Source organism: Chroicocephalus ridibundus, chromosome 11 (genome assembly GCF_963924245.1).
Source record: "Chroicocephalus ridibundus chromosome 11, bChrRid1.1, whole genome shotgun sequence".
NCBI lineage: Eukaryota > Metazoa > Chordata > Aves > Charadriiformes > Laridae > Chroicocephalus > Chroicocephalus ridibundus.
The window spans coordinates 17,069,829-17,093,861 of NC_086294.1; the positions used below are offsets into that span (position 1 = coordinate 17,069,829).

Below are 24,033 nucleotides of genomic sequence, written 5' to 3' on the forward strand. Positions count from 1 at the left end.
ATAATTTTTAAAAATGTACTCATTTCTCATTGATGGGACTTTTCAATCCTGTATCTCCTTTTTCCCCAGTACTTTGCCTCAGGCTGCACAAGTAACCATGCGTTTTGCTAAGCCCGAGCGAAGCCCAGATTTGGATAGCAGCGCCCTTACCAAGAACTAGAACTAATGGCTTCACGATTTGATAATGTGAACCAGAGCAAGGAGGAAATTATTTTGGCAGAAGAGAGCAGAACTGGAACCGAAAGGTCAATCTATTTAAGGGGTGGTACCACAACATTACAGAATATACAGTTAAAAAGCCTGCAGGAAATATGATCTTCTGGGTGATCTCTTTAACAAGAGACATTGCAACAATTGGACAAATCAATGCATACACAAGCCTAATAAAAATCTCTACGTCCTAATAAAAACCTTTCAATCCTAATAAAGAATAAATAAATCTGTTAATAATAACCAGAACCAATACCGACCAACAAAAGCTAGAACCGGGACTGACTGCAACCCAAGAATTTAACGGTACATTCCCATTATGAGCTACCTTAAAACTACAGCTGACTTGTCACATACAGACGTGGGATTAACTCAACGGTGTAAGGTAAGGCAAGGGCTCTTCCAGTGTGGGCTGGCACTGAAGACTGTTGGAGGAGGATGGGCTTTTTGACTAAATGTCCTTAAGCAACCCACAGCAAAAATAACATATTCCCACTTAGTTTATTCACTATGGTTCCCTCCTGCTCTTTTGAGAGGGGATTCAAGAAAGGGCAGCAGGTACAGCAGAGCATTTAGCAAGAGAAGATGAGATGGGAGAGCCGCTGGAGCTGTAGAGAAGGTTCCCTTTCATGCCCAGGTACTTTGTCTGCAATGTTGGCATTTCTCCCCAAAGTCATGTCTCACCCAATGTGAAAGACATTTATGATGGAGATTTGTCTCCTTTTGTTTTTAATTATTTATATACAAATCCATTTAGGGAGGGTGGGAAGACCACGAAGGAAATGACATGTCAAGACACATAAACTGGTAAGGAAGACAAGCAAACCAAAGAGGGCTCCTCCAACCAAAAATATCTGCAAGCAAACAACTTCAGTTTGCTACTCACAATTTAAGATGGATTATTTATAGATGAGAGCTGAAGAGTCGCATGTGAACAGAAATTAGAGACTTAAATGATAACACATTAGTGATGTTTATAGAATCATAGAATGGTTTGGGTTGGAAGGGACCTGTAAGGGTCATCTAGTCCAACCTCCCCACAGGGACACCTTCAACTAGATCAGGTTGTTCAGAGTCCCATTCACTCTGGCCTTGAATGTTTCCAGGCATGGGGCATCTATCACCTCTCTGGGCAATGAGTTCCAGCTGCACCTTCGCCTTCCTTCCCCATCCCTACACAACCAGGCAGCTTCTCTGTACCCTTCCCAGGATACCTGTCCCTGCTTCCACTGCCTTTCCATCTCTTGCCCTTTAGTTTGACCAGCAGGTCTTGACTCAGCCATTCCTAAAAAAAGATGCAGGCAGGGGGCCATGTTCATCTCCAGATGATCAGAGCTGCATACGATGCTCAGCACTGGAAAGCTTCAGCTCAGACACATTTTGTACCACTTACTTATGGCTGTAGCCAACAAATCAGTTAAAATAATAATAAAAAAAAACTTTTTAAGAGGGGGAAAAGAAAAAAGAACAAAAAAGAACATCCAGCAACATTTAGCCATCTTAAAACTACCGGGAAGGACCCTTTCCCTGCAACAGTCCCACAGAGGTGTTCAAAACGCGGACCTCCCATTTTCCCTCCCTGGAAATGACAGCCCAGATTAGGACTTGGCTGCACAAACCCGATGAAGCGAAACAAAAACATTTCACAGCCCACAGCATTCCTGGCTCCCCGTCAAAACGCTGGCAGCCAGGAGAGGGAAATCAAACCCTCCAGTCCCAGGCTGAGCCTCTGTCCCTTCATCTTCCTTCTTCCAGCTTTTGCACTTCAAGCTATCAGATAAGTACAAATTGCCTTCAACAGGCATTATTATTCAACATCTCAGGTGCTAACGGCTGTATCTTCCACAGGCCCTGTCAGTATGTCCTAATTTGAGTGGAAACAGCTTCAGTAAGTGGCCTTGATCAGAGGGGTCCACCATCAGTCTCACAGCTGAGAGCCGTATTTCAGCTGGCCCCGTTCATTAGGCTGTTCATTACTCCTTGGCAAGGGTACAACCCCAAGCAGAAGAGATTAATGGCTTAAACCCAGGGCTCCATTTTACATTAAGCCAGACTATTGCTAACTTCTACCAGGCACTGAGGCTTAAGAGCTGAGAGTGTGGCACCGACCAAGCAAAAGCTGGCACCCATGGGCAGTGACCTCCACCAGCCCCACCAACAGCCACGAGCTCCCGCTTCATCAGCATGGATGAGCAGCAGAACAGCAATTAGCAGTCACTGCCCATCACAGGGCAACATGCCTTTCCAGATTGGAGTTTAGTTTTGGGGGAGATTTTTTCCACCCTCCCCTTTGCATTCTGTAACACCTACCCCAGACAATGTTTCCTTCATCCATGAAGGTTTGTCCGACTCCCTCTGCCCCAATATAGACACTCCAAAAAACCCCCCAAACAACAAAAACCAAAACCCAACAAAAATTCCCAAAGACAACATGCAGTCACATAGCCGAGTTGTGGAAAGGCTGCCACAGGCAGAAGCCAATGAGGGATATTACTAACTTTCCCCCCACTGCCTGGACAACCTCTTCATCTCTAGGAGTCACCTTTTTGGGTTAACAACCCGCTACTTCATCTGCCATTCTTGCATAAACTCCACATTGCTGTTTCACGGGGGCTGATGGCTGGGCTCAGTCCCCGCTTTCCACCAAGCCCTGACCCTCACTGAACAAAATGGAAGTCTGGGAGGGAGGGCTCACCTCAGCATTTGCCCGCCAGCAGGGAGCAGCCATCTCAGGGAGGTTTCTAGAGTACTCAAACTCCTCTTCTTTTACAGACAGACCACCTGGGTTACCATTTGCTCAGGCGGGTGGGGGAATACATGTGGCTCTGCTCCTCTTCCAGAGTAAAAACATTACACAAGTAAAGCACTAAAAAAGAACAGCCAGGAATGTGAAGACCCCTCTGAAGCATCCTGTGGTTTAACAACTTGAAGTTAGGCCACATCACTCTTCTAAGGATTTCACCTTATGGTACGTATTTGTTTGAGTTCTCTCCTGTTCAACAATGACAGCATGGCCTGAAGCGAGCAGACATCAAGCTCCAGAGGGGATCAGTTAAAACAGACTTCAAAATAACACATTTGTGTCACTGGTCAGACCAAAAAGGCCCCTGGGGCAGCACACCACCTCCCACAGCAAAGGGGGCACAGAGGGCCTCGCTACAGGCCTCACGCCCCCAACACCGAAAACATAAAGGACTTCTTAAAACAGCACCCAGGTTGCTTCAACAGCTGCCCACGGACTAAACCTTACAGAAACTCTTCCACACGTGTGTATGCATAAATACACACCCACCTCTGCTTTCCTGCCCACTTGCAGTGAGTTTCACTCCAGTACATCTTAAACCCCTCTCTGTATTATAAAACATAGAGGGATTTAGATACCTTAAAGATACCCGTACATAACTCTTATTCCCAGGCCGAAATGCCATCCCAGCTAACATCAGCACGAGCACACTCTTCCAAATCATCCCTTTGCTGCACCTTCACAAAAAACTGAGAAACAGCAAATGCCAGGAGACTCACCTCAGCCACGGAGAGGAGAGCCACAGGGAGCAGAGCCGTGTCCCACCAGCCCAGAGCCCCATCCCTGCTGCTGAAACACCTCCCGAGCCCTCAGTGGCTCCATATGAAACCTCCCCGGAGCCCACCGAGTCTGGGCTTTGCCAGAAGGGCAGGCGGAGCCCCACAGACACAGCTGGGACGAGGGTGGTTCATCAGGAGCCGCAGCTGTGTTCAGGTACCAGCAAAAGCAGGTGACAGCACTGCTTCTTAACGGGCTGGTGTGCAGGGGGAAAGAGCCCTTTTTCCCCTTTGAAGCAGGGGAGCCGCCCTATTGCCTTTTCTGTTCCCCTCCCTGAGATATTCAAAGGAGGGAGAGATGCTCCTGGTGTCCCTCCTGGCTCCTCAGGAAGGGAAGCAGCAGCCAGTTTTGGGGTCATTCCTGGGGGCAGAGGGGATGTGAGAGGCGAGAGAGGGAAGAATCTGGGAATTACAGCCTCAGTGTTACGGTTTTCAGCCTGCAGACAGTGCCCTTATGCCATGGGTGAGGTGGGAAGGTCCTCGCCACCGTCCCTCCCGGGTCACATCCCTGGAGCAGCACAGCTCCATCGCCTCCCAGGCTAGTGATCAGCGCTGCTCTTCCTTTCTGTGAAAAAGAACTGTGAGCTATACAATTAAGAGAAGAAATGTTGCTTATTTCATCACTTTTTAAACATGCATTTGGATCTTTTTCAATTGCATCAAAAGTTTCAATATAAATAAGTTTTAAAGTGTGGAGAGTATTTTTTTTATTATTTTGCCCCGAGAAGGATGCTGCGAGGCATTTAGAGGTCCAGGGCTCCGCGCTGGGGCTGACAGCACGTCAGCCATCAGGACAGCAGCTAAAGAGTAAAACATTCCTTTGTGCGATGATGTTACAAAATGGGATTTTTAGATCTTAAACGACACAACTTGAACGCGTGCATCGCCTCTCCCTTGAGTACACACAGTTTTACACCCAGGAAAAAGCCAACATTTGGTGGCAAAGGCCTAACTCCTCAGGGTATCAGTGCCAGGTTTGACATCGCCACTTCATTACGGTGGCTCTGCATGGGATTCCTGCCAGCGGCACTGAGCTCGCTGTGTCAAGTGGCTGAAATTCGGGGTAGGAATGGCATATAGATACCCGGCAGTGGTACAGCCACAGAGAATCCCCAACTACAGCAGGCAAAGCTTCCAAAATTAGGTATCAAATCAATTTTAAACCAAAACAGTTCAACAGACTGTTGGGTTCAAGCAACACAAAATTTACCAGCTTAAACCAAATCAGGATGGAACCACCCAATTTCACCCACTCCCTGCAATGAAATCCCCTGGGGACGAGTTCTCGGCCCAGAGCCGTCGGTCAGGACCGATCTGGAGCAAGGAGGAGCTAAAACCTGCAATAAGCAAAGCCCAGAATAAAACCCAGTAAAAGAGGACGGGCATTTAGTCGCCGAAAAGGAACGTGGTTGTTACTCCCTGCCCCTCTGTTTTCTTTGCATTTTGCTTTGCCACTTAGTAAGCACTAATGAACATATACACATATATGGGATTATATATGGGATGGGATATGTATGTGTGTGTATATATGTATATATATGAAACCCCTTCTTCCTTATAAAAACCACCATGGGGCTGAAGAGGAGGGGGCTCTTCCTGGGGAGGGAGCGGGGTTGGAAATGTCCGCTGACCCAATGGGGTGGAGAAGGGCTGCTTCCAACTTCAGAGCCCCTCATTAATTCAAAGAAGTGAGGTTTCGGGGTTTTTTTCTTGCTAAATCCCAAGTCCGTACTTTAACAAAACACAGCCTCCCCTTCTCTGCTTTCCTTTTCGATTTTTTTTTTGTTTGTGTGTGTAAAAGCAGAGAAGCCTGGCTTTTATCAAAGGCCTGAATGTGTCTTTGTGTCGCTATAACCAAGGGGAACTAAACCGGGGGGGGACTGTGCTGCTGCTCCTCCAGATACTCCAGACCTCATGTGTCTGATCATCTCTAGGACAGCCGTCTGCCCCCAGCACCAGGGCACGACCGAGGGCCTGGGGACGCTGCGAGGCACTGATGCACTCTGACCTTACGTCTCTGTGAAGAAACAGTTTAAAGGCTGAATCTTTTCACAGACTCTGAAAATGAAACAGAGTTCCTTAAGGTCTGGCTTAATTCACATTAAAGCAATCCTCAAGGAGCTAAAATACAGTGCTTTTATCCTTAAAGTCAAAGGTCTGTATATAAACTCCCAAGTTGGACTTGAACACGCCTTCTTGGGGAATTTAACCATATCTTTAGAATTAAAATGAGACCTGTATACAGTCCTGATCTACAAAATGGCTATATCAAAAAAAAAAAAAAAAAGAAAATGCAACAGAAAAGCACATGCAAGTTCTGACCGGGGTCAGGGCATCTCTGCCTTCACACCACGTTCCAGCACAGGATGGACAAGCGGCCAGGACGTGGGCAGGGGCAGACCCTCACGCAGCAGTCACCCCAATAACGAGGATGGCCCCTGATTCAACCCTCCAGGACTGAGCTGGAAAAGCTGTGGTTTGGGATGCAAAGCTTAGGAAAAAAATTTAAAGAAGGAAACGAACACAAGAAGAACCTGTGTCCATGGCACAAAAGAGCATCATCACCCACATCAACAGCACACAACCCACTACCAACTGCATGTTTCCCATCTAATGCACCTCCAATAAACAACCATCTGTCTTCAGACAAGCTAACACCAGCTGCCAGTAGCCAAAAAGCCAGGCTTTCTCTTAAGAAATGGGACATACATTCCTTACAGTTCCCTATCAGGACCTGTTTTTGCAATCAGCCATGCCCTCAAGTCCCCCCAGGACGGCGCTTCAAGTCTCTTGACAAGGGCTCTGCGCAACACAGTTGAACATATTTAAATGTTTGCACAATAGGGACCCAGAAGCATCATTATTTGGTAGCAGTTACTGCCAAAGCTTCCCAAAATACGAAGCAGATCATATCAATACCAACTGTTCTCATCTTCCAGACAGATCTGCTGGGGAAAAAAAATAAAGAAAAAGAAAAATCTGTTCAACATCTTGTCCAAGCTCTTCAATCTCTCTTAGCAGTGAAGCAGCACAAACCTGCTCGATCCTCCTGCACCAAGCATGCCGCGCGCTGGAGTAGCACGAACGGGGACTGCTCAGAGACAGCACAAAACGGGGAGAAAACCCAGACAAACTCGAGCCGGAAAGAAACATTTCCAGATGTACTGTACTGATAGACCTCATCTCTACCAGCAGTTTTTTTTAGAAGTCTGACCACAAGCATACAGATGTATGGGCGCTCCATCGAACCTATTCAATTTTTGTAAATACTTCCCTCTCTATGTCATACTTGCTGGGAAGCCGCCCAAGAGCCTGGGGCATGAGGAGTAAAATTTTTATGTGGCGCACAAAGCTTGAATTTAAGAGGTCCACTCAGGGGACGCTGGCCTCCACGGGCTGCTTGTACAGCCAACAACCATGGTTGTGCTACGAAGAGCCAGAAGCAAAGGGAGAAATGTGGGATTTCTTGCAAGTGCACAGGAGACATCACAGGTGGGCTGGAGCCAAGTCCACCACCAGAGTTGTCTTGACGTAAATGGTCCCTGTCAACTTCCACCAAAGGGGACCTTTTGATGAACAAAGTCCCACACCGTCAGGGGTCAGTGGCTCTTGCCATGCGGTGGCTGGGGGGGGTTAAAAAGTAATTTGTGTTACACAACCATCCCCGGGTAAAGATTGGCTTTTCTTGGCCTTCAAGTCTTGTCATGATTGCAATCATTTTGAAAAAAAAAACACACAAAGGGCTGCCACTGTTCAGCAGAAGCCAAGCTCTCTTAATGTCTTCAATAAATAAATAAATAAATAGACCAAATTTAAACATGAGCCAGAAACATGAACAACAGCTTCAAATGCAACCAATGCAGCCCCAAATCCCTACCCTAACCAAGATTCACTATGGCCTACAAGATGAATGTGAGGTCTTTCATGAATACCTTCCCAACTCCAATTTGTAGAAAAAGGTGGACTTCTGGCACCGAATTAGTGTTTAACCCAGTGACAGGCTCTCTTGAGCCCCCTCTGCGAGTCCCCTGGTTACACCCAATTCATCCTGCGTATGCAGTTTTTTCTCCTTCTTGCCCCCCTAGGTCACATTAAAAAAAGCAAACGAGCACGTGCTGGGTGGGAAAGGGGACATTCAGGACCTGCCATCCCCAGCAGCTCTTTGCCTCGCTCGTACAAAAGGCTGTGAGCTCGATCACGGGGATGAAACCCAAGAAGCACATTGTGTTTGCACAGGCTGCCAAATCCGGGCGTCCAGGAGTATCTTGGCACCAGCGTATCTTCTGCCACAAAGACTGATGGTGACAAACAAAGAACAGGTGGAGGTTTAATTAGGTCACTAAACCATGTGAGCACAACCTGCAAGGCCGCATTAACGCAAATGCTTGCGCCCACCACGCTCGTGTTCAGGATGGAAAGCCACAGCCTGCAGAGAGGATGGCCTCCCCCCAGGGCTGGATGCTGCATACAAGTGGTGCGATTACCATGGGGTCATAGCTGGGAAATGACGAGAATTGATGCCTCTTGGCTCCGATTTAGAAAAGCAGAAAGAAATCCAGTCTTTTTTACTGTCTAGTTTATCATGGCAGGACAGGTGCAATTAAAAAAAGATCGGCAACTGAAGCTGTCTCCTTGCGCTGCTTCTCCATGCAGTGTGTCACCATGAGAACCTGTCACTCAGAAACTGGGGTACCTTCGAGGTCAGGGCAATGGTTGGTTCCTGCACATCCAGCACCAACCCCAGCCAGGTACAGCCACCACATCTCTGCCACCCCACCCCGCACCCCAGGGCCAAGGGACCCCAGGGCCACCACCGCAGCAATGCTGTCTCCAGACTTCTCACAACTACGGATGGACAAACCTGTAGCCAAATCATAGAATCATGGAATCATAGAACGGTTTGGGTCGGAAGGGACCTTAAAGATCATCCAGTTCCAACCCCCTGCCCTGGGCAGGGACACCTCCCACCAGCCCAGGTTGCTCCAAGCCCCGTCCAACCTGGCCTTGAATCCCTCCAGGGATGGGGCAGCCACAGCTTCTCTGGGCAACCTGGGCCAGGGACTCACCACCCTCACAGTAAGGAATTTCTTCCTAATCTCTAATCTAAATCTCCCCTCTTCCAGTTTAAAACCATTCCCCCTTGTCCTGTGGCTCCCCTCCCTGATCCAGAGTCCCTCCCCAGCTTTCCTGGAGCCCCTTTAGGGACTGGAAGGGGCTTTAAGGTCTCCCCGGAGCCTTCTCTTCTCCAGGCTGAACCCCCCCAACCCTCTCAGCCTGTCCTCACAGCAGAGGGGCTCCAGCTCTTGGATCATCTTCATGGCCTCCTCTGGACTTGCTCCAACAGGTTCACATCCTTCTGATGTTGGGGGCTCCAGAGCTGAATGCAGTTCTCCAGGTGGGGGCTGCCTTTAAAATAGCTTTTCAGTGATTTCCTACAGCCAGGCCAGCTTCATGGAAAACGAAGGTGCAGAAGTACTCGGTCACACTGATGCAACACAACTGCCACCCCCTTAACGCATCTGGGGACAAACCTGCTGGTGTCACACTGCCTTCCCATGGAGCAAGGTTGGGGTGCTCTGCCTATCAGAATAATTTCACTGCTGATTAGATAGCCAGTTGCTGCAACAAAGGTAAACCCTGGGCAAGAGAGAAGCGCAGCAATCCACGCTTGTGGCTGGTATTTGGATTCACGCCCTGGACACCATAAACCAGACAAGCCACACTTCTCAGTGAGCACCTGTTGCAACATCATTACTCAGTTAAAATCCTATTAGGACTCTCAGCTGCAGACAACTATGGGTTTCACTCTCCAATTCACCTTCCTTCCTCCCCTGAAAATGCTATGGTGAGGGATAAGCAAATTCGGCAACATGAAGGCATGCTATTTAGGTGCTGGAGTTCACAGCAATACTTTCCTTTAAGGAAACTATTTAACAAGACCTGTAAGGGACTCTCTTGCCCGGAAATCTGTAAAATAACCCAAAAGCTACCAATAGATTTGCCCCTTTGGGATTAATTCCAGCCTTTATTGGTGTGACAGGAGTGCTGGAAATATATCTATATTTAAAGGTCACTACACCTACTGCCCTCGCAACCCTACAAAGTAAAACAAATGACCTTGTTTTAGAGCAACAAAACAAGGGCAAACAGGCAGCACCAGGATAAGAGCAACGTTCCTGGTCTTTGAAGGGCAAAACAGGAGATGCGCCAGGTTTATGGATACTCTGGGACTTCTCAAGTAGGAAGCCAAGGGCAGAGGTTGGTGGGGCAGATGGGGCTGTTTGTCCAGTCTTTGCCTGGGCTGTTGCTCCCTGCAGAGGCCAGAGGAACAGTTCTTTAACAGTGTCTGCTGAGGAATGAAGCAACACCCACCCGGTGCAGCGAGAGCAGAGGCGTAACAGTTGTACAGCCCATCTGCTCCAGTTTGAATTTGATTGCTGCTATCTACAATCTCCCAGCCACATGCGCAGGTGATCGGGCTTACTACGCAGCATGTATTTGTGCCACACAAGCCATGAAACATCAGCCTGGAGCTCCTTGGTGGCAGAGAAATAAGGCAGCTCTTTCTTCAGGAATACATCAGCGGTAGCTGACTTCCCAAAAATCATTTCAGTGCTAAAACCTTCTATCATCACTGCATGAACGATAAGATCAACCGAAAGCACTCTGGGTTTGAAACACATTCCCATCCTGTTACCTATAGGATGGACAGGAGATGACAGCACTACTGGCTCAATGAGACGGCATGGAGACGCAGTAGGTACCACGCCAAGCGCAGTCTATTTTCAATAAATCAGTTCTGCAAAGCCGAGTCGCTGCTCACGCGGGGAACATTCATCCATCGCTTGAACAAGAAAGAGAAGGAAACTAACTGGAAGCTGATGGGAAACTCCCAGGTGAGTCAGTCCATGAGCGTTGAACCAACCTGCTTCAGAGCCTCCTCTCTGGAAAGGCAGCGCTGAAGGGGCTGGCAGCAAAAAATATCTGTGCCTAGATAAATGACTTCATATGTCGAGACCAAGATAAAGTTACACAGAGCTCTCGCAGAGGATATGGTCATCAGGTTTATTTTTGTAGTTTTCATTACACTCAAAATAACTTTGGCAGACTTAGAAAAAATAAATTTTCAAAGCCTTCTCCCATTGATGTCACCAGTTTTAATTAATTTTTGCTGAAGTGGTCTAAAGATGAATGCTGCTGGGAAAGGGCTGGTTCCTGGTGTACGGTTCTGGGCTTCCGTGTTCAAACGCCAGAGCTGCACCAAACGCCACCAGGATAAATGCCGCCGCAGTCTCGCTGGGAGATGGCTCCAGCCCATTATCCTGCGCCAGTGGTTTTGAGGTCAGACTGCCTTTTAGCTCCCGCCTCTGACTCCATGTCAGAGGCGCCGCCAGCTCTGGGAATAACACTGGTACCACGCTATTTCCTGCCTCGGAAAGTCCTGGCCACATCCAGCATTTAATGTCACCTCGGTAGGACATTAAATGTCACTGCTGGCTGACACAGCAGCTGATCTGGTAGGGTATTGTTTGGATGGGTGTTGAGAGCAGAGGACGTGCCTTCCCTTGGACGCCAGCGTGCTGGGGAGCTCGCTTTGAGAGCCGTCCCCAGATTCCCAGACTCAAACCTCCCCTTTGCTGTACACCTGGCTGTCGCCTGCCGCTCCCTCCACCACCACCAGCTCCTCAACAAGGGTGCAGAGCGGCGCCAAAGGTGGCTTTGCAATGGAGTAAAGCAAGCCAGCATGAGCAGAAGTCCCGCTGACACTGCCATGACATACCTGGCTGCTGCTGCAGTGCCAACACCCCTCTCTGGACACGCAACAACCCACAGAGACATGAGAAAATCATTCAAGAAGGACTTTGGGCTCCTTCCCCCTTGCTGGCTGGCACCCTGCAGCACACAACACGTGCACGAGTGGTACAGCTGGGAGGAGATGCCAAACAAAGCCAGACTCCCTCTCCTCCATTTATTTCCATCTATGCAACCACCCAAGAAACAACCCCTGACCCAGAGGTTTCCATCAACGGAGAGTCCTGAAGCCACACAAACAACTCCCCTAAGCAGAGCTTTAAGGTTCCCAAGGATGAGATGGGGACCCACCACTCTGCAGCGGCTGCTTCCTGGGACCTTCTGTAAGAAGATGGAGGGCATCCCTGCCCATCCCAGGTAGCTCCTGGGAGAAGGCGGCTGGCAGCTCCCGCACATGTGGCGTGCAGACACGGCTCCAGATGTCCTTGGGGCCTTCCACAAATATCCAAAAGGGACTGGGGAATGGTCGCCAGGAAGGAGCTGATGGAAGGTAGCCAGCAGTAATTTCTATGCTCAAAGAGTGTTTTTCCAAAAGCTGCTAAGATGTGCGATCAGATCGTATTTTTGAAGGGGTAATATTCAAAAACATGTTAAACAGAAAGTCAGCGTCTGCATTTAAATGGCACCATTTGTCAAATGTCCTTCCCAGCCAGTTTTTCTTTGTTATTTAGATGCTTTAATGTTTGGCTTCTGGGTCAGTTTTTTAAAATGCTGGCACAGGTTTTTCCATGCAGGAGAGAATTCTGATTGTGTTTGTAAGTTTAGTGCAAAAAAATTCCTGTTTTTCCTAATACTGTAATTATAATGTCCTAGCCTCCTGCAGGCAAAGTCAGACCGAGAAGGTAAACCCCGCTGAAGCAACCGTCAGGGTATGGGAAAGCGAGGAAAGGAGGATATAGGAACCATTTTAAAACTTGAAGATATTGTAAAGCTCTTTGTCTTATTCTAAATCACAGAAATGACAGAAAAATACCGAGTTTTAACGGTTTCAGTAGGCAGGAAAGCGTCTCTCGCGGTGACAGTAAGGAATACTTCATATGTTTAAGCTCAGTAGATGCAAAGCAGCTCAGAACAGCAGAGATCACCGCTAATTTAAAAAAAGAAATACTCACTTCCATTTTATATTTTTCCATATCTATTTAACTATCCTGAAGGATTCACGACTCATAAACTGCAGACCCAGATACTGACGATGTAAAAAGAGAGCAGTAACAGAGCTGCTATCACGCAAGGGTGCGAAACAAAGAGCCGGCGTTAACAGAGCTCAGCGCATCCCATTTGGCCTGCTGGAAAACATCTGCCCTTTGTCAGGACTACAAAGGAAGCAGAGCCCTCTTCTCCTTGATCTCCAGCAATTAGGGAAATTCTGTTGTGCTAATTACCTGGGGAGACAACGCGGGGGAGAAGGCAGATAGGGAGTGACACTTGAAGACAACATTTACGCCAGTAAAAATCAGGCAGCTATTTCAAGTCGCTGGGAACCACAGAAAGTACCGTGCCAAACTTCCAAAGCAAGCTGGAGAAAGCTGCTCCCTGTGTATAAAGTTAGGGGAAAAATTAAAAAATTTTTTAAAAAATATAAAAATTATATAAATAATAATAAGTGCTGCAAGAGAGCCTCTGGAGTTGCTGAGTCTGAAGAGGTAGGGAGGATTTTAAATGATCGGCTTCCCCAAGTACACATGGTTTGAATTGCCGAGAAATGGAGCAATCCGCTGTCCTGCAGGCAGGAGTACCACTCCGCTCTCCCCACTGCCAAGCCATTATTGGGAAATATTTGTCACATATTAACTGGAACATCAGATTACTACACCGAACATTTAACACTGTTTTGTAATATATACATACGTTCAAAAGCATATGACACCGTCTCAGCGTGAATTCAAGATGAAGACAGGGATATGCATCATCCAGCAGCCAGGAAATTTGGAGTTAAGGCTCCGGAGCGGAAAGGCTGTGGAGGTACTGTTAAATAAAAAGGCACTCGGAAACACAACGCATACGTTGAAATACACACTGCAAGAGCAGCCAAAAGAGCTGGAGATTTTCACACCCTCAGTCTGCAACACAGCGAGGACTAGCTGCCAGGCAGGGCATGTTCTGCAGCTTGAGGCTTGGTTTAAGCCTTTTTTTTTTAAAACTGAATTTAAGAGGAGATGCTTGCTCTCAGGGTCTAGCACGGTGCATCCGGCACCTCGAGCTCTTTGAAGGACCTTCTCATAGACCCTGAAGACTTTTTGCATGGCAAATACTGTATTAAACAAAAGCGTTTTGCACCTCAGATTTCACAGAATCACAGAATGGTTTGGGTTGGATGGGACCTTAAAGATCATCCAGTGCCACCCCCTGCCCTGGGCAGGGACACCTCCCACCAGCCCAGGTTGCTCCAAGCCCCGTCCAACCTGGCCTTGAACCCCTCCAGGGATGGGGCAGCCACAGCTTCTCTGGGCAACCTGGGCCAGGGGCTCACCATCCTGGGAGTAAGACAGCAAGAGACCCTGAGAGCAAGCATCTCCTCTTAAATCCATTTCAAAAGACTGTGCTTAAAAATACAAGGGGGAAAAAATAAAAAAGACTTCTGAAAAAAAAGAAAAAAAAGCAACCAGAGGCCACAACACAACCACAAACAAAGGGCCTGCAAGCATGAAGTTTTAGTCTTATTTTCAACCCAACTCCAAGTGCTCTTCAGCTGGAGGCTGTCCTAAATGCCAGATAAACAAGTGGTCCTGCACCTGCTGGATTTTATCTTGCAGCAAAGGCTGTGTGAGGATCCCACCAGAGAAAGGCTGAGCATAAGGGGACAAGGGGCCTCTCTGCAAAATATTACGGGCCTGGCTCAGGGAACGACAATAATAAAAATATTGAGCTGCTGTTTCGCAGTGAGCCAACATATGGGGACAGCCTGTCCTGGGCCTGCCCGGCGCCAGCAGCACGCAACCACTGTGGCCCCGTCCCAAATAGCCGGGGGGGGCGAAAGGCCACAGTCCTCACCGGAGCGGGGTCACCAATTCACCCCGTCACGGCATTTTGGAGCCCGACCCGCACCTGACCCAGCTGGCCCAAACCCCCAAGGATGCTCTCCTCTCCCTCAGCCACAGAAATGCCCAAAGCACGAAGGAGCCAAAGTGACGCCAAGTTGTTGTCGTCGTCGCCCCATCGCTTTGGCTGAATAAATAAAGCAAAACAGCTCAGCTCAAAGCAGCGCACAGATGCTGAGAGCAACTACGGAGACACCTTTTTTGAAGCATCCCCAGCGTCAGAGCCAGAGTAGTAATTTTTTAAGGCTTTTTTTTTTAAAATTATGATGATTTTTCTTGACGACGGGGGATGTCTCCGTGGCCCTGGCGAAACGGCCGGGCCCCCTCTGCTGGCCATCGGCCCCGGCGCTGCTGGCCCAGCCCTGCCGCCCCCCGGGGTCTTTTTACAAGCACTAATTTAGGTCTTTGCTGGAGCAGAAATAACTTGAGCCTCACTTAACTTTTAAGTGGATCATAGTCGTCTTGTCCCAAACTGCTTTTAATGTGTAGTGGGTCGATTTTATCAAGGCAGCCCCCTAAAAACAACCCGCTCCCCCTCAAACCCCAACAAAAGCCCAAACTGACTCGCTTCGATGAAAAACGGGTCTTGTTTAAAACAATCCCAGCTCGCAGGGCAAGCTCTGAGCGTGCACTTTGCTCCTGCCACTGCCCGGGGGTCTGTGGAGCGGCGAGTCCCCCTCTTCCCAAAGAGGCACGGAGAGAGACAACACCGGCATGACGATGCCGATGCCGACAGCACTGCCATCGACAGCTCTTTGGTGGCTTATCACTAAACCCAGTGATAAGATGGAAGGCATCCTAACCTTAGCGGGGTTTCCTGGAGGAGGAAAGCCCCCCAGCCCAGGCGTTACCCACCAGCTTCCAGCTGCCCTCGGGAAGCAGGAGCGGGACTGTAGCCAGGGCTGCAGATGCTGGCCAAGCTCCCCATGGGCAAGGCTGGCAGGATCTCCCCATCCCCTCCACGGAGGGGATTTTGTCTTCCCCAGGGGCTGCTTTTTTGGTGCACGGAGGCAAATTGAAGCTTAGCTGTTAGTTTGCAACCTGGCGTAGCTCCGCAGCAATGCCAGTGAGGGCAACAAGCTCTCGGGATGTTTCCTGACCAAGCTCTTTTAACTACAGACCAGAAGGCAATTCTGTCTTCTTCAGGAGAAAGACAAAAAGAAAAGAAAGACATGTAAATATTCCTTCAATTTGCTCAAAAATAGCTGAAAGCCTTCATGACAGCTCATCAGAGCATCCTCGCCTTAGCACAGCGCTTGACTCCTGAGCAGCGGTAGTCAGGAGCAGCCACCAATGCCACAACATTTCCTACCCACCACTTCTTCCTTCGGCTCACCAATTATTTTGACATTCGTTACTAATGACTGTAATGAGTATTTCAGCAGCACGTGGGAAAACCGTCCCCCTCCTCTCTTCCCCCCCCATCTCTCACATGCAGCAACCAGCAAACCCACTGACCCAGAACCGAACTGGGACTTTCCTGGCCACAAAGGAGCCTCTTCAATCCCAAGTGCTTTCTGCAGAGCAAAGGAAAAGCCTCTTGACACCGAAGCGCACCAGCAACACCCTGGTTGCACAGATGGGAGCGAGACGCAGCCCGCGGAGCCCCGTGAGGCTGATGGGCTTGGTTGGGTCTATGCATCAGAAGGGAGGAAACTAATTTGACCACCAGTGTCGGAAGAGCTGAAAATAAGCACGATTTGTGTCTCAGCTGATGGGGTTTGGTTAGAAGGCAGCGAGGTGTACAGGGCGCCCATAGGAGCCTTCCACTAGAAAACCAGCGAGTAAAACCGCAGCAGCACATTTAAAAGCATCATTATTTAAATGCTTCCAAGGTTATAACACAACATGACAGGAAAAAAGTCCACCTATTTTGTCCTGTGAGTATGGACTAGGCCTGTGTGTGCTGGTAGGACTCATACCCAGGATGGCAGGGAAAACTGAGGCTGCCCGTTTGCCTATTATGCATCTACACGTAGCGTTCAAGGTTTGTTTTCTTTTCTTTAAAACCAGAATTGAACAATCTGCTGTTTTCGAGGAGGCTTTGTAACACGCCTAAGCATTCTCCCCCATCAAAGCACGGCACATCTTTCACCCATGTTTCCCTACTTCTGTGAAAAGAGAAAAAAAAAAAAAAAAAGAAAAGAAATTAAAGAAAAGGCTTGAAGTGCCTCAGCCCAAAGCCATTCATGCCTTTGGGTAGGACAGCAGAGCACTCAACGGAGCATTTCTATAAATGAGATGCCTTTACAAACTAATCTAAGCTGTTTATTGTTTCCAAGGAGCATGCACTTCCACAGCAGAACAGGAAGTTTTGACAGTTTAAGAAGTTCATTAAACTCTGGGAGGAAATTTAAACAATCAGTGACAGCTCTCATACAGCAAGGCAGCGCTGGAGAAGTCGCTACGCTCCGAAAAGGCAGAGAGGCTGCAGCTTTTAATTATCACACTTGCATTAAGCCCCAGTGATTTTGTTACTACTTCTAAATTGTTTTGGCCCCACACCCTGGGCTCACAACCGAGTAAAGCTATTTGCTCTTTTATTCTTATAGCCAAACGCCGCTTTTGTCCAAACCTCAAACTCCTTTATCTGTAAACAGGCCAAAGCAAGGCAATGGAAGAAGTCAACAGTCTCAAGCACAAGAGAGCGCTTCAGCTTGGGAAAAAAAAGCACTTCTTAGTGCATTTTCCTTGATACGGAGGAGTATATAAAATTGGGGAGGAGAAGGTCGGTGGCGTCGGTGCCACGAGCAGGCGGCTGCCGGGCAGGCTGGTGTCGGCTGTGCCGGTACGTCTGCACCTACCTGGGGGGCACGTGCAGTCTGAGGGAGCCTCCCTCGCCGTCCGCAGTTTTGCCAGTCCTTCACCCAGTTTCTGTTTGGAGGAGGAAGAAAAATAGCCATTTAGACAATACATTTTATCTAAACGCGGACTGCGTGTGCATGCCAACAGCCAAACCTTCCAGCAGGCTTCCATCCCGTCACAGGTCATAGTTTCACCCTGTTGCGTTCAGCCTCTTTGGATAACGCCCCATGCAATAGTAGCACACAAAATATTAAACGTTTCTTAGCAAAAAGTGGCCAGTCCACAATGCTGACGCGGGGCAGGCAGAGACTCCTGCACATCCCAAAAGTCACTTCAGACAAGCACCGTGGGCTGGATTCCTCCTGAGCAGCTACGAAAGTCCCAGGTTGAGATGTCAGCGTCATCTCAGCGTGTTTGGTGGCAGGAACGGTGCTGGGGGGTGACAGAGCCCCTCTGCTCTGCCCCGGCCGGCCCCAGCAGCACAGCGAGTGCCCAGGGAAAGCCCCGCTGCCACCAAACACAAAGCTGCTTCCAAACACCCTGGAGGTTACATGGCAGGGTGATGTTTGCACGACAGATGTGGCCCGATTTGGCTGATTTCGTACTTTGAATTCATGCTGTGTGGAGTAGTACAGGTTCTTTAGAAGAGGGATGAGGAGAAGGACAGCGGGGTGGGCACTGCCAGGGAGACCGGGACGCTTCCCCACCCGCAGGTCCCCCCAAAAGCCCAGCATTTCCATCTCCAAGGTGAAAAACTCACCAGTGCGACTACTAGAACACGTAAAAATTCACAAAGTAAAGCAATGTCTACATGGCGTGTTGCAGACAGATGTGAGCGCGCCCTGCGGGCTCTCTAAGCCAACCAAAATGTTCGTGCCTGCATTTAGGACACTGCCAAGCCCAAGTTAATAAGCCCTGATGACAGGTAAGTGATATTAGCTCAGGCGCAGCGCTTCGTGGCTGGGGCAGCCCAGCCAGGGTGGGATCATCTCATCTTCACCCGCAATGGTTGCTCCCTCAGCCCTCCAGGAACGCCCTGTCTCACCTAGAGCATTTGCCAGGAGAGAAACCAATAATCCGATAACTGGAGTCCCCACATTTCAAAGACAGAAGATTCAAAGTACTTACTGCATTCAGGGTGTTCAGACTTTAATTTTATAGAGCTGGCAACCCAGCCTATGTGCAAATATTTGAACACTGTGGACTATTCAGGAATTAGGCTACCTGTGAATTAGGTTCTTTTCCTTTTATTCTGGGGATTAAGTAGTTTTATCTGTTGTTGAAATCCTATGCGTTCCTTTCGACCTGCTCAGATATGATGCTAAGAGGTCCTGAAAGCATCAACATGGTTTCACAGCACCTGCCAGAGAAGTTGTCCCGCGGGAAGCACAAAGAGCAGAACGATGGAGCTGCCTTCTGCAGCGCATACGCTTTCCTTGAGAAAAAGTGGCACGAAAGTACCTAAAGCGACTTTTCTGACAGCCACTTGCAGTCTAAATGTTAGAGAGTTGCTCAATTTTTCTGTGTTTATTTTAAAGTAATTTGGATGATGAAGATGCTCGAGGAAACGAAAATAAGTTCTTCTGTCCTTTCAGTTCAGCAGGCAGCGCTGGCAACAGCAGAGGAGATCTGAATCCCGAATCCTGGAGCGAGTCCTCTGTTCTCCCATTGAATTGTTCTTGTCATGAAACTGATTAATCTGGACACTCTCTGCCTACCGTGGACAATAAATCCTTTGTGAACAAAACGCTCCAGCTTTGTTTACAACAACTGGATGCTTCTATAATCCTCCCGTTAACATCTTCCCTCCAGTACGAAAACTACGTGCTTCGAATTGGGGCTTTTGACGTAGAGCAAGTGGAGACGCTGCTACGGTAGGACCATGTTTTGGAGGGCGTCAAAGCAGGAGCCTGCAGCACGTCCCGCTAAAGGGACGGCCAAGGGAAGGGCAAGGTCCCACCACATGAAAACCAGCAATTTCTCCAGTCAGACGGATGCCTGTCACAGGGCCAGAAACTAAATGCTCGTTGTCCAAATCGGCTTTCATTGCCTTAACTACACACTCACCCTTCCTTTATTGTTTCCTATCCTCTTTTACTTGCCAAACATTTAAACAACACCAACAGGAACAGAGCCAGCATGTTGGTGCTGGAGCTGCTGCTCTTTATATCCAGCTCTGCCATAAATTACGCCAGCAGACCCCAGATCGGTGTATGGAGTAACGCTTTTTGGGGAGCGACGGAGAACAAAAGTATGCCGGGTCGTGCACAGGGAGCGTATGGAGCTTTGGTTTCGCTTCTGAAATGTTGTGGTAAACTTCAAAGGAGGACCAACGCGGAATTTAACACAAAAAACAACTGACCCCAGGCATCAGCTGATGTTCATGCTGATGGAAATATTCTCTCGCTCTCCAGAAACTCTCAAGCACAGCAAGGACAGAAGCCGTCCCATGAGCGAGCAGGCGGAGAGTTTGGTCAAGAAACAGACACTTTCTTAAACTTAACATAAATGAATAACTTCATTTCAAACGACTATTAATAGATAGCACAATCGCTGCCGCGCATTCCTTGCATCTGTTACTCCTTTCAAAATTTGCTTTCGGTATTGACAAAAGTTCGGGCATCCTAAATGTTTCAACAAGCTCCCTCTTGCATTAGAGACCCAATTATGTGGTTTTGCTTTATTTTCCCCTGTACAATCTCCATCTGAGCGTTCCCAGTACAAAACAAGCTTTCCACACTTAACTAAATCCCAGCAAGAGGTTGCACATGATCTTAGGCAGTGCCACAGAAACCATTCCCATTGCTAAGCACATTTATTGGAGTAATTGGAATAGAACCATTGCCACGACTGGCAGGCTAATTCCTGCCTGGAGAAAAAGACGTTAACTAGATTTTGTGATTACGCCTCACAAGCCCCCCTCTGTTCTGGTATTCAGGGTTTTCACACACAAAAAAATATTTTTTAACATTTCCCTTTTATCAAGGCACATCAACCGAGCTTTCCAGAAGGACGGACACGCCGCGGCGGTGCCAGCAGTGCCCTCCCCGTAACTCCAACAGTCAGACACGGCGGGAGGGATGGTGTCCCCGTCCCCCCTGAGCTGCCTCCATCCCCCTCCATCCCGCCCTGCTCCCCGGAGCCGCTCACAGATGGAAGGCACTGTATTTAAAAAAAATACATTTTTGCACGATTGAGGCTTCATGGCTGTAACAATTTTAATGCCGCACCGTGTTTTGCACCCCAGTCAGGCCATTAATAAAATCCCAGTGTAAAACCTTCCCCAGATGTCAGAATGGATCACTCAGGAGCGTCCTGCGGCAGCCCCCTAAGCTGTGTTGAATTTTGCTGCACTTTATGAACTACTGTTTACCCAAATCCAACGAACCAACTGTGGGATCTTCAAGTGTTTCCTCTGAGCGATGTCCCCCTTGGCTGTAAAACCCCCCGAACCTAAACACCAGAGTCGGGGGAAAACCAACCCTGGGATCAAGCGTAACTTCTCCCAGAGATTTGGTTTAGTTACAGAGAAGGGCATCAGTGTGGATAATTGTTCTCCAAGTAGGAGAAGCCTTTCAGCACTGAAATCTTTATTGAATAATTTCAGAAAACCCTGGGACTGAAAGTGAAGTAACTGGTTGCCACTCTTCCCTACCCGCCATCAATCAGTTCAGCGCTGCTGGACCACACGATACCCTGTGACAGACAGCCCAGATAACAGGGATCACGTTCATAAATTTCTAACAAGGAAATTATAGTCCATTACATCCAAAGAGAAACAGCATTTAAGTGCTCGGGTTACCTTTGCCAGTGAATGGAGCGAGGGAAAGAGCCGCACGTTCCCAAAGATTGCAGTGCTCGCCTTTCCACCTGGGGCACCGGCTCTGCTAAACCAGACGGGCTTTGCCCCGCCTCGCCCTACGCTCTCATTAACGGCAACGGCGAGAAAACGGGGGGGTAAAAAGTTTGGTAAAAGGGAGGAAGTTTTTCCAAAGGGGAAGTTTTTCCAGAGGGGACGCGAAACCGGTGGCCGAGGGAGCGAGCCCGGCGCTACCCCGCGCCGGACCCGCAGCTCCCCCCGCCTCCCGGGGCCACTCACCTCGCGGAAGATCCGCTCCACGCGGGGCTGCAGCGCGTCCAGCAGCGGCCCGGTGCCGGCGGCGCCCCGCTCCTCCAGCGCGGCCAGCCGGCCCTGCAGCTCCGCCGTCTTGGCGCCCAGCAGCAGGCAGACGGCCACGGCGGTGAGCGAGAGGAGCAGGCAGAGGGCGGAGGTGGCGGTGCCGGCCGCGGCGGCGGCCCCGCTGCCCGCGCTCATCGCGCCGCGCTCCGCGTCGCTGCGCGGGGACCCGCTCGGCTGCCGCCCGCCTCCCCCCGCATCCAGCGCCCGCCCTGCGCGCTGCGCGCCCCGCCGCGGAAGTGGGGCCGGCAGCTGCGGAGCGGCCGCTTCTCCTCCGCTCGCCCCGCCGGCCCGGGTCTTAAACGGAGGAAGCGGGGGGTGGCGGCTCCCCCGCCGCCTCCCCCGCGCCGGGGAAGGGGGGGATGCTCCGAGCGCGGCCCGCCGCCCCCCATGGGGGATTACGCGGAGCAGATCCCACCCCCGCTGCCCGGCCCCCCGCGGGGACCGCTCCCCCTTCCACCGCCACCCGCCCCCCCGCCCCCGGGGGTCCCGGCGGTGCCCCGCGGGGTGCGGGCGGTGCGGCGCACGGCGAGAGCCGCCCCGGGTGCGGGGTGCTGCGGGAAGCGGCCGCGGAGCGGGCGCCCTCCAGCGGGGCCGGGGCGGGCGGAGCGGGACCCCCCGGCCGGACAGCGGGCACCCGGCGGCGGCCAGACTCGCTGGGGGGCACCGGGCGGGAAACGGCCTCTGCCCCCGTAACGTGCGCGACCTAGAAGAGGTGTCAACCGCTGGGGATTTTTTCACTCTTTCTGTGCCACAGCCCCTGTCCGGGCTGTGAGCTGTTTTAGGGAAGAGACCGGATCTGCAAAGCCTTCTGCCACCCAAACCTACTGGTTTTATCACAGGAAAGTGCCCCCCTCTGCTTTAGGGAGCCTTTGAATGAGAGAAACTGTGCTCATATAAAAGCACTAAGTACCCCCAGACTTTGCCAAACGTCCTTGCCTTCTCCTCGCTGTTACACATTGCATCACGTCAACTCTTAACTCACCTATAAAACATCCTCGGATAACTTAATGCCTGCCTAGACTCTGAGCACATACTATACAAATCCAAACATACTCTTTGCCTCCTGATCGCAGCCCCTGCCCTTCCAAGAGTAATTCTTACTTGGAAGAAGAGGTGGGTGAAGCCCAGGAGTTAGAAAATGCTCCTAGGAGTGGCGTCAGGATCTAGTAACTGTTAGTGAAACACACACGTGCAGACAACCCTGTTGGATCTACAAGCTCCTTTTTTGTAGCCTCTATTTCCAAACAGCCATTTGCTAACAACTATTATCCTGCTCTTCTTCACATGCCTGAAGATACAAAGAAGAAAACTCCAGGGTTTTGTGAGCAACCTCTTCTTCACCTTCCTCTCCCTCTCCTTTCCATGAGCCTGCTCAGACTTTGCTTGCGAGCTCTATCGCTTGCACCATCACCCCGGGGGAGCTTCCACAGTGCAAAGCATCTTGCCCTAAAACGCATCCGGGAGCCCTAAGCCATCCCTACACCAGAGGTACTCGCAACAAGAGGAAGGACCGATCACCACTGTAGCTGCTAGACCTCTGCCCAGAACGCCTAACCCCTTTCCTGTGAAGTTCAACCCCCGGTTCAACTCTTCCCCTGCCCCGCTCAGCTTCGCAAGCTCTGGGTCTCATATGCTGTTTGTGCTTCAGAGGCAAACAACTTTTTAAAGTGAAAAACAGCTTTACTTTGTCCTGTCATCCATTTAGTAACATGTACAACTGACCCATTACAGGAACGCGTACTGTTAGCATGCCTGGCTGAGCCATTCGGATTTACAAACCATATTTTAGAGTACAACAGCTAAAAATCAGAAACACAAATATGCAAGTGAGTCTTACAGTTACTTACCGACAGCTATAGGCAGTTAAGTGTTAGTTTGATCCAAACATGTAAAGGTTTGGATCTGCCCCGATAGAGGGAAATCAGGATTATATTCATGTATTAACCAGACAATGGGGGTGCGCATATAAAAATCTCTTCCCTGGTAAGGCAAAAGCAGCCCAGAGAGCAGGAGAAATGAGACCCATCAGACAGACCCCTGCCACCTGGCTGCTGCCCAGCTGCCCCCAGCTCCGCCCTGCCCCACCAGGGAGCCCGGGGATCTTAGATTTGTGTGCCTTCAAACTAACACGCTCTAAGTCCTGCAGAAAGACTTGGCACCTCACTGCGGATGCTGTATTCTTCTTGACAGCACATTTTTTTTTTTTTAAGTTGACTGGGAGGAGGAAAGCGAATTTAAACAGATTTTTATAATACATATATATTTTTTTTCTAGCATGTATCTCCTTTAGCGAGTGCAATGCATTTTAGTAGCTACATTAACAAAGGCTAAAGTACTCCTTAAGCAAGGGCACACAATCTTTCCCTTCCTAATTTTGATAGAACTGTTTTATAGTCACAGTTTTATAGT

General features: G+C 49.6%; 1 protein-coding gene across 1 annotated transcript; it reads right to left on the minus strand.

Moving 5' to 3' along the window:
- Positions 1 to 13,507: 13,507 nt before the first annotated feature.
- LOC134522145 (collagen alpha-1(XXIII) chain-like) lies at positions 13,508 to 21,933 on the minus strand. The gene is made up of 3 exons (XM_063349458.1): positions 21,544 to 21,933; positions 17,444 to 17,513; positions 13,508 to 13,566 (listed from the first exon to the last, which is right to left on the minus strand). The coding sequence occupies exons 1-3, from the start codon at positions 21,757 to 21,759 to the stop codon at positions 13,508 to 13,510; spliced, it is 345 nt and encodes a 114-aa protein (XP_063205528.1). The 5' UTR covers positions 21,760 to 21,933.
- Between the last annotated feature and the right edge of the window lie 2,100 nt (positions 21,934 to 24,033).

Excerpts from the sequence above, each read along its gene's own strand:
- LOC134522145 (XM_063349458.1), bottom strand. The coding sequence starts at position 21,759 with ATGAGCGCGGGCAGCGGGGCCGCCGCCGCGGCCGGCACCGCCACCTCC. Across the intron at positions 17,514-21,543 it reads TGGAGCGGATCTTCCGCGAG|AAACTGGGTGAAGGACTGGC; the intron begins GTGAGTGGCCCC and ends TCCTCCAAACAG. Across the intron at positions 13,567-17,443 it reads AGACTGCACGTGCCCCCCAG|TACCTCCACAGCCTTTCCGC; the intron begins GTAGGTGCAGAC and ends TTTATTTAACAG.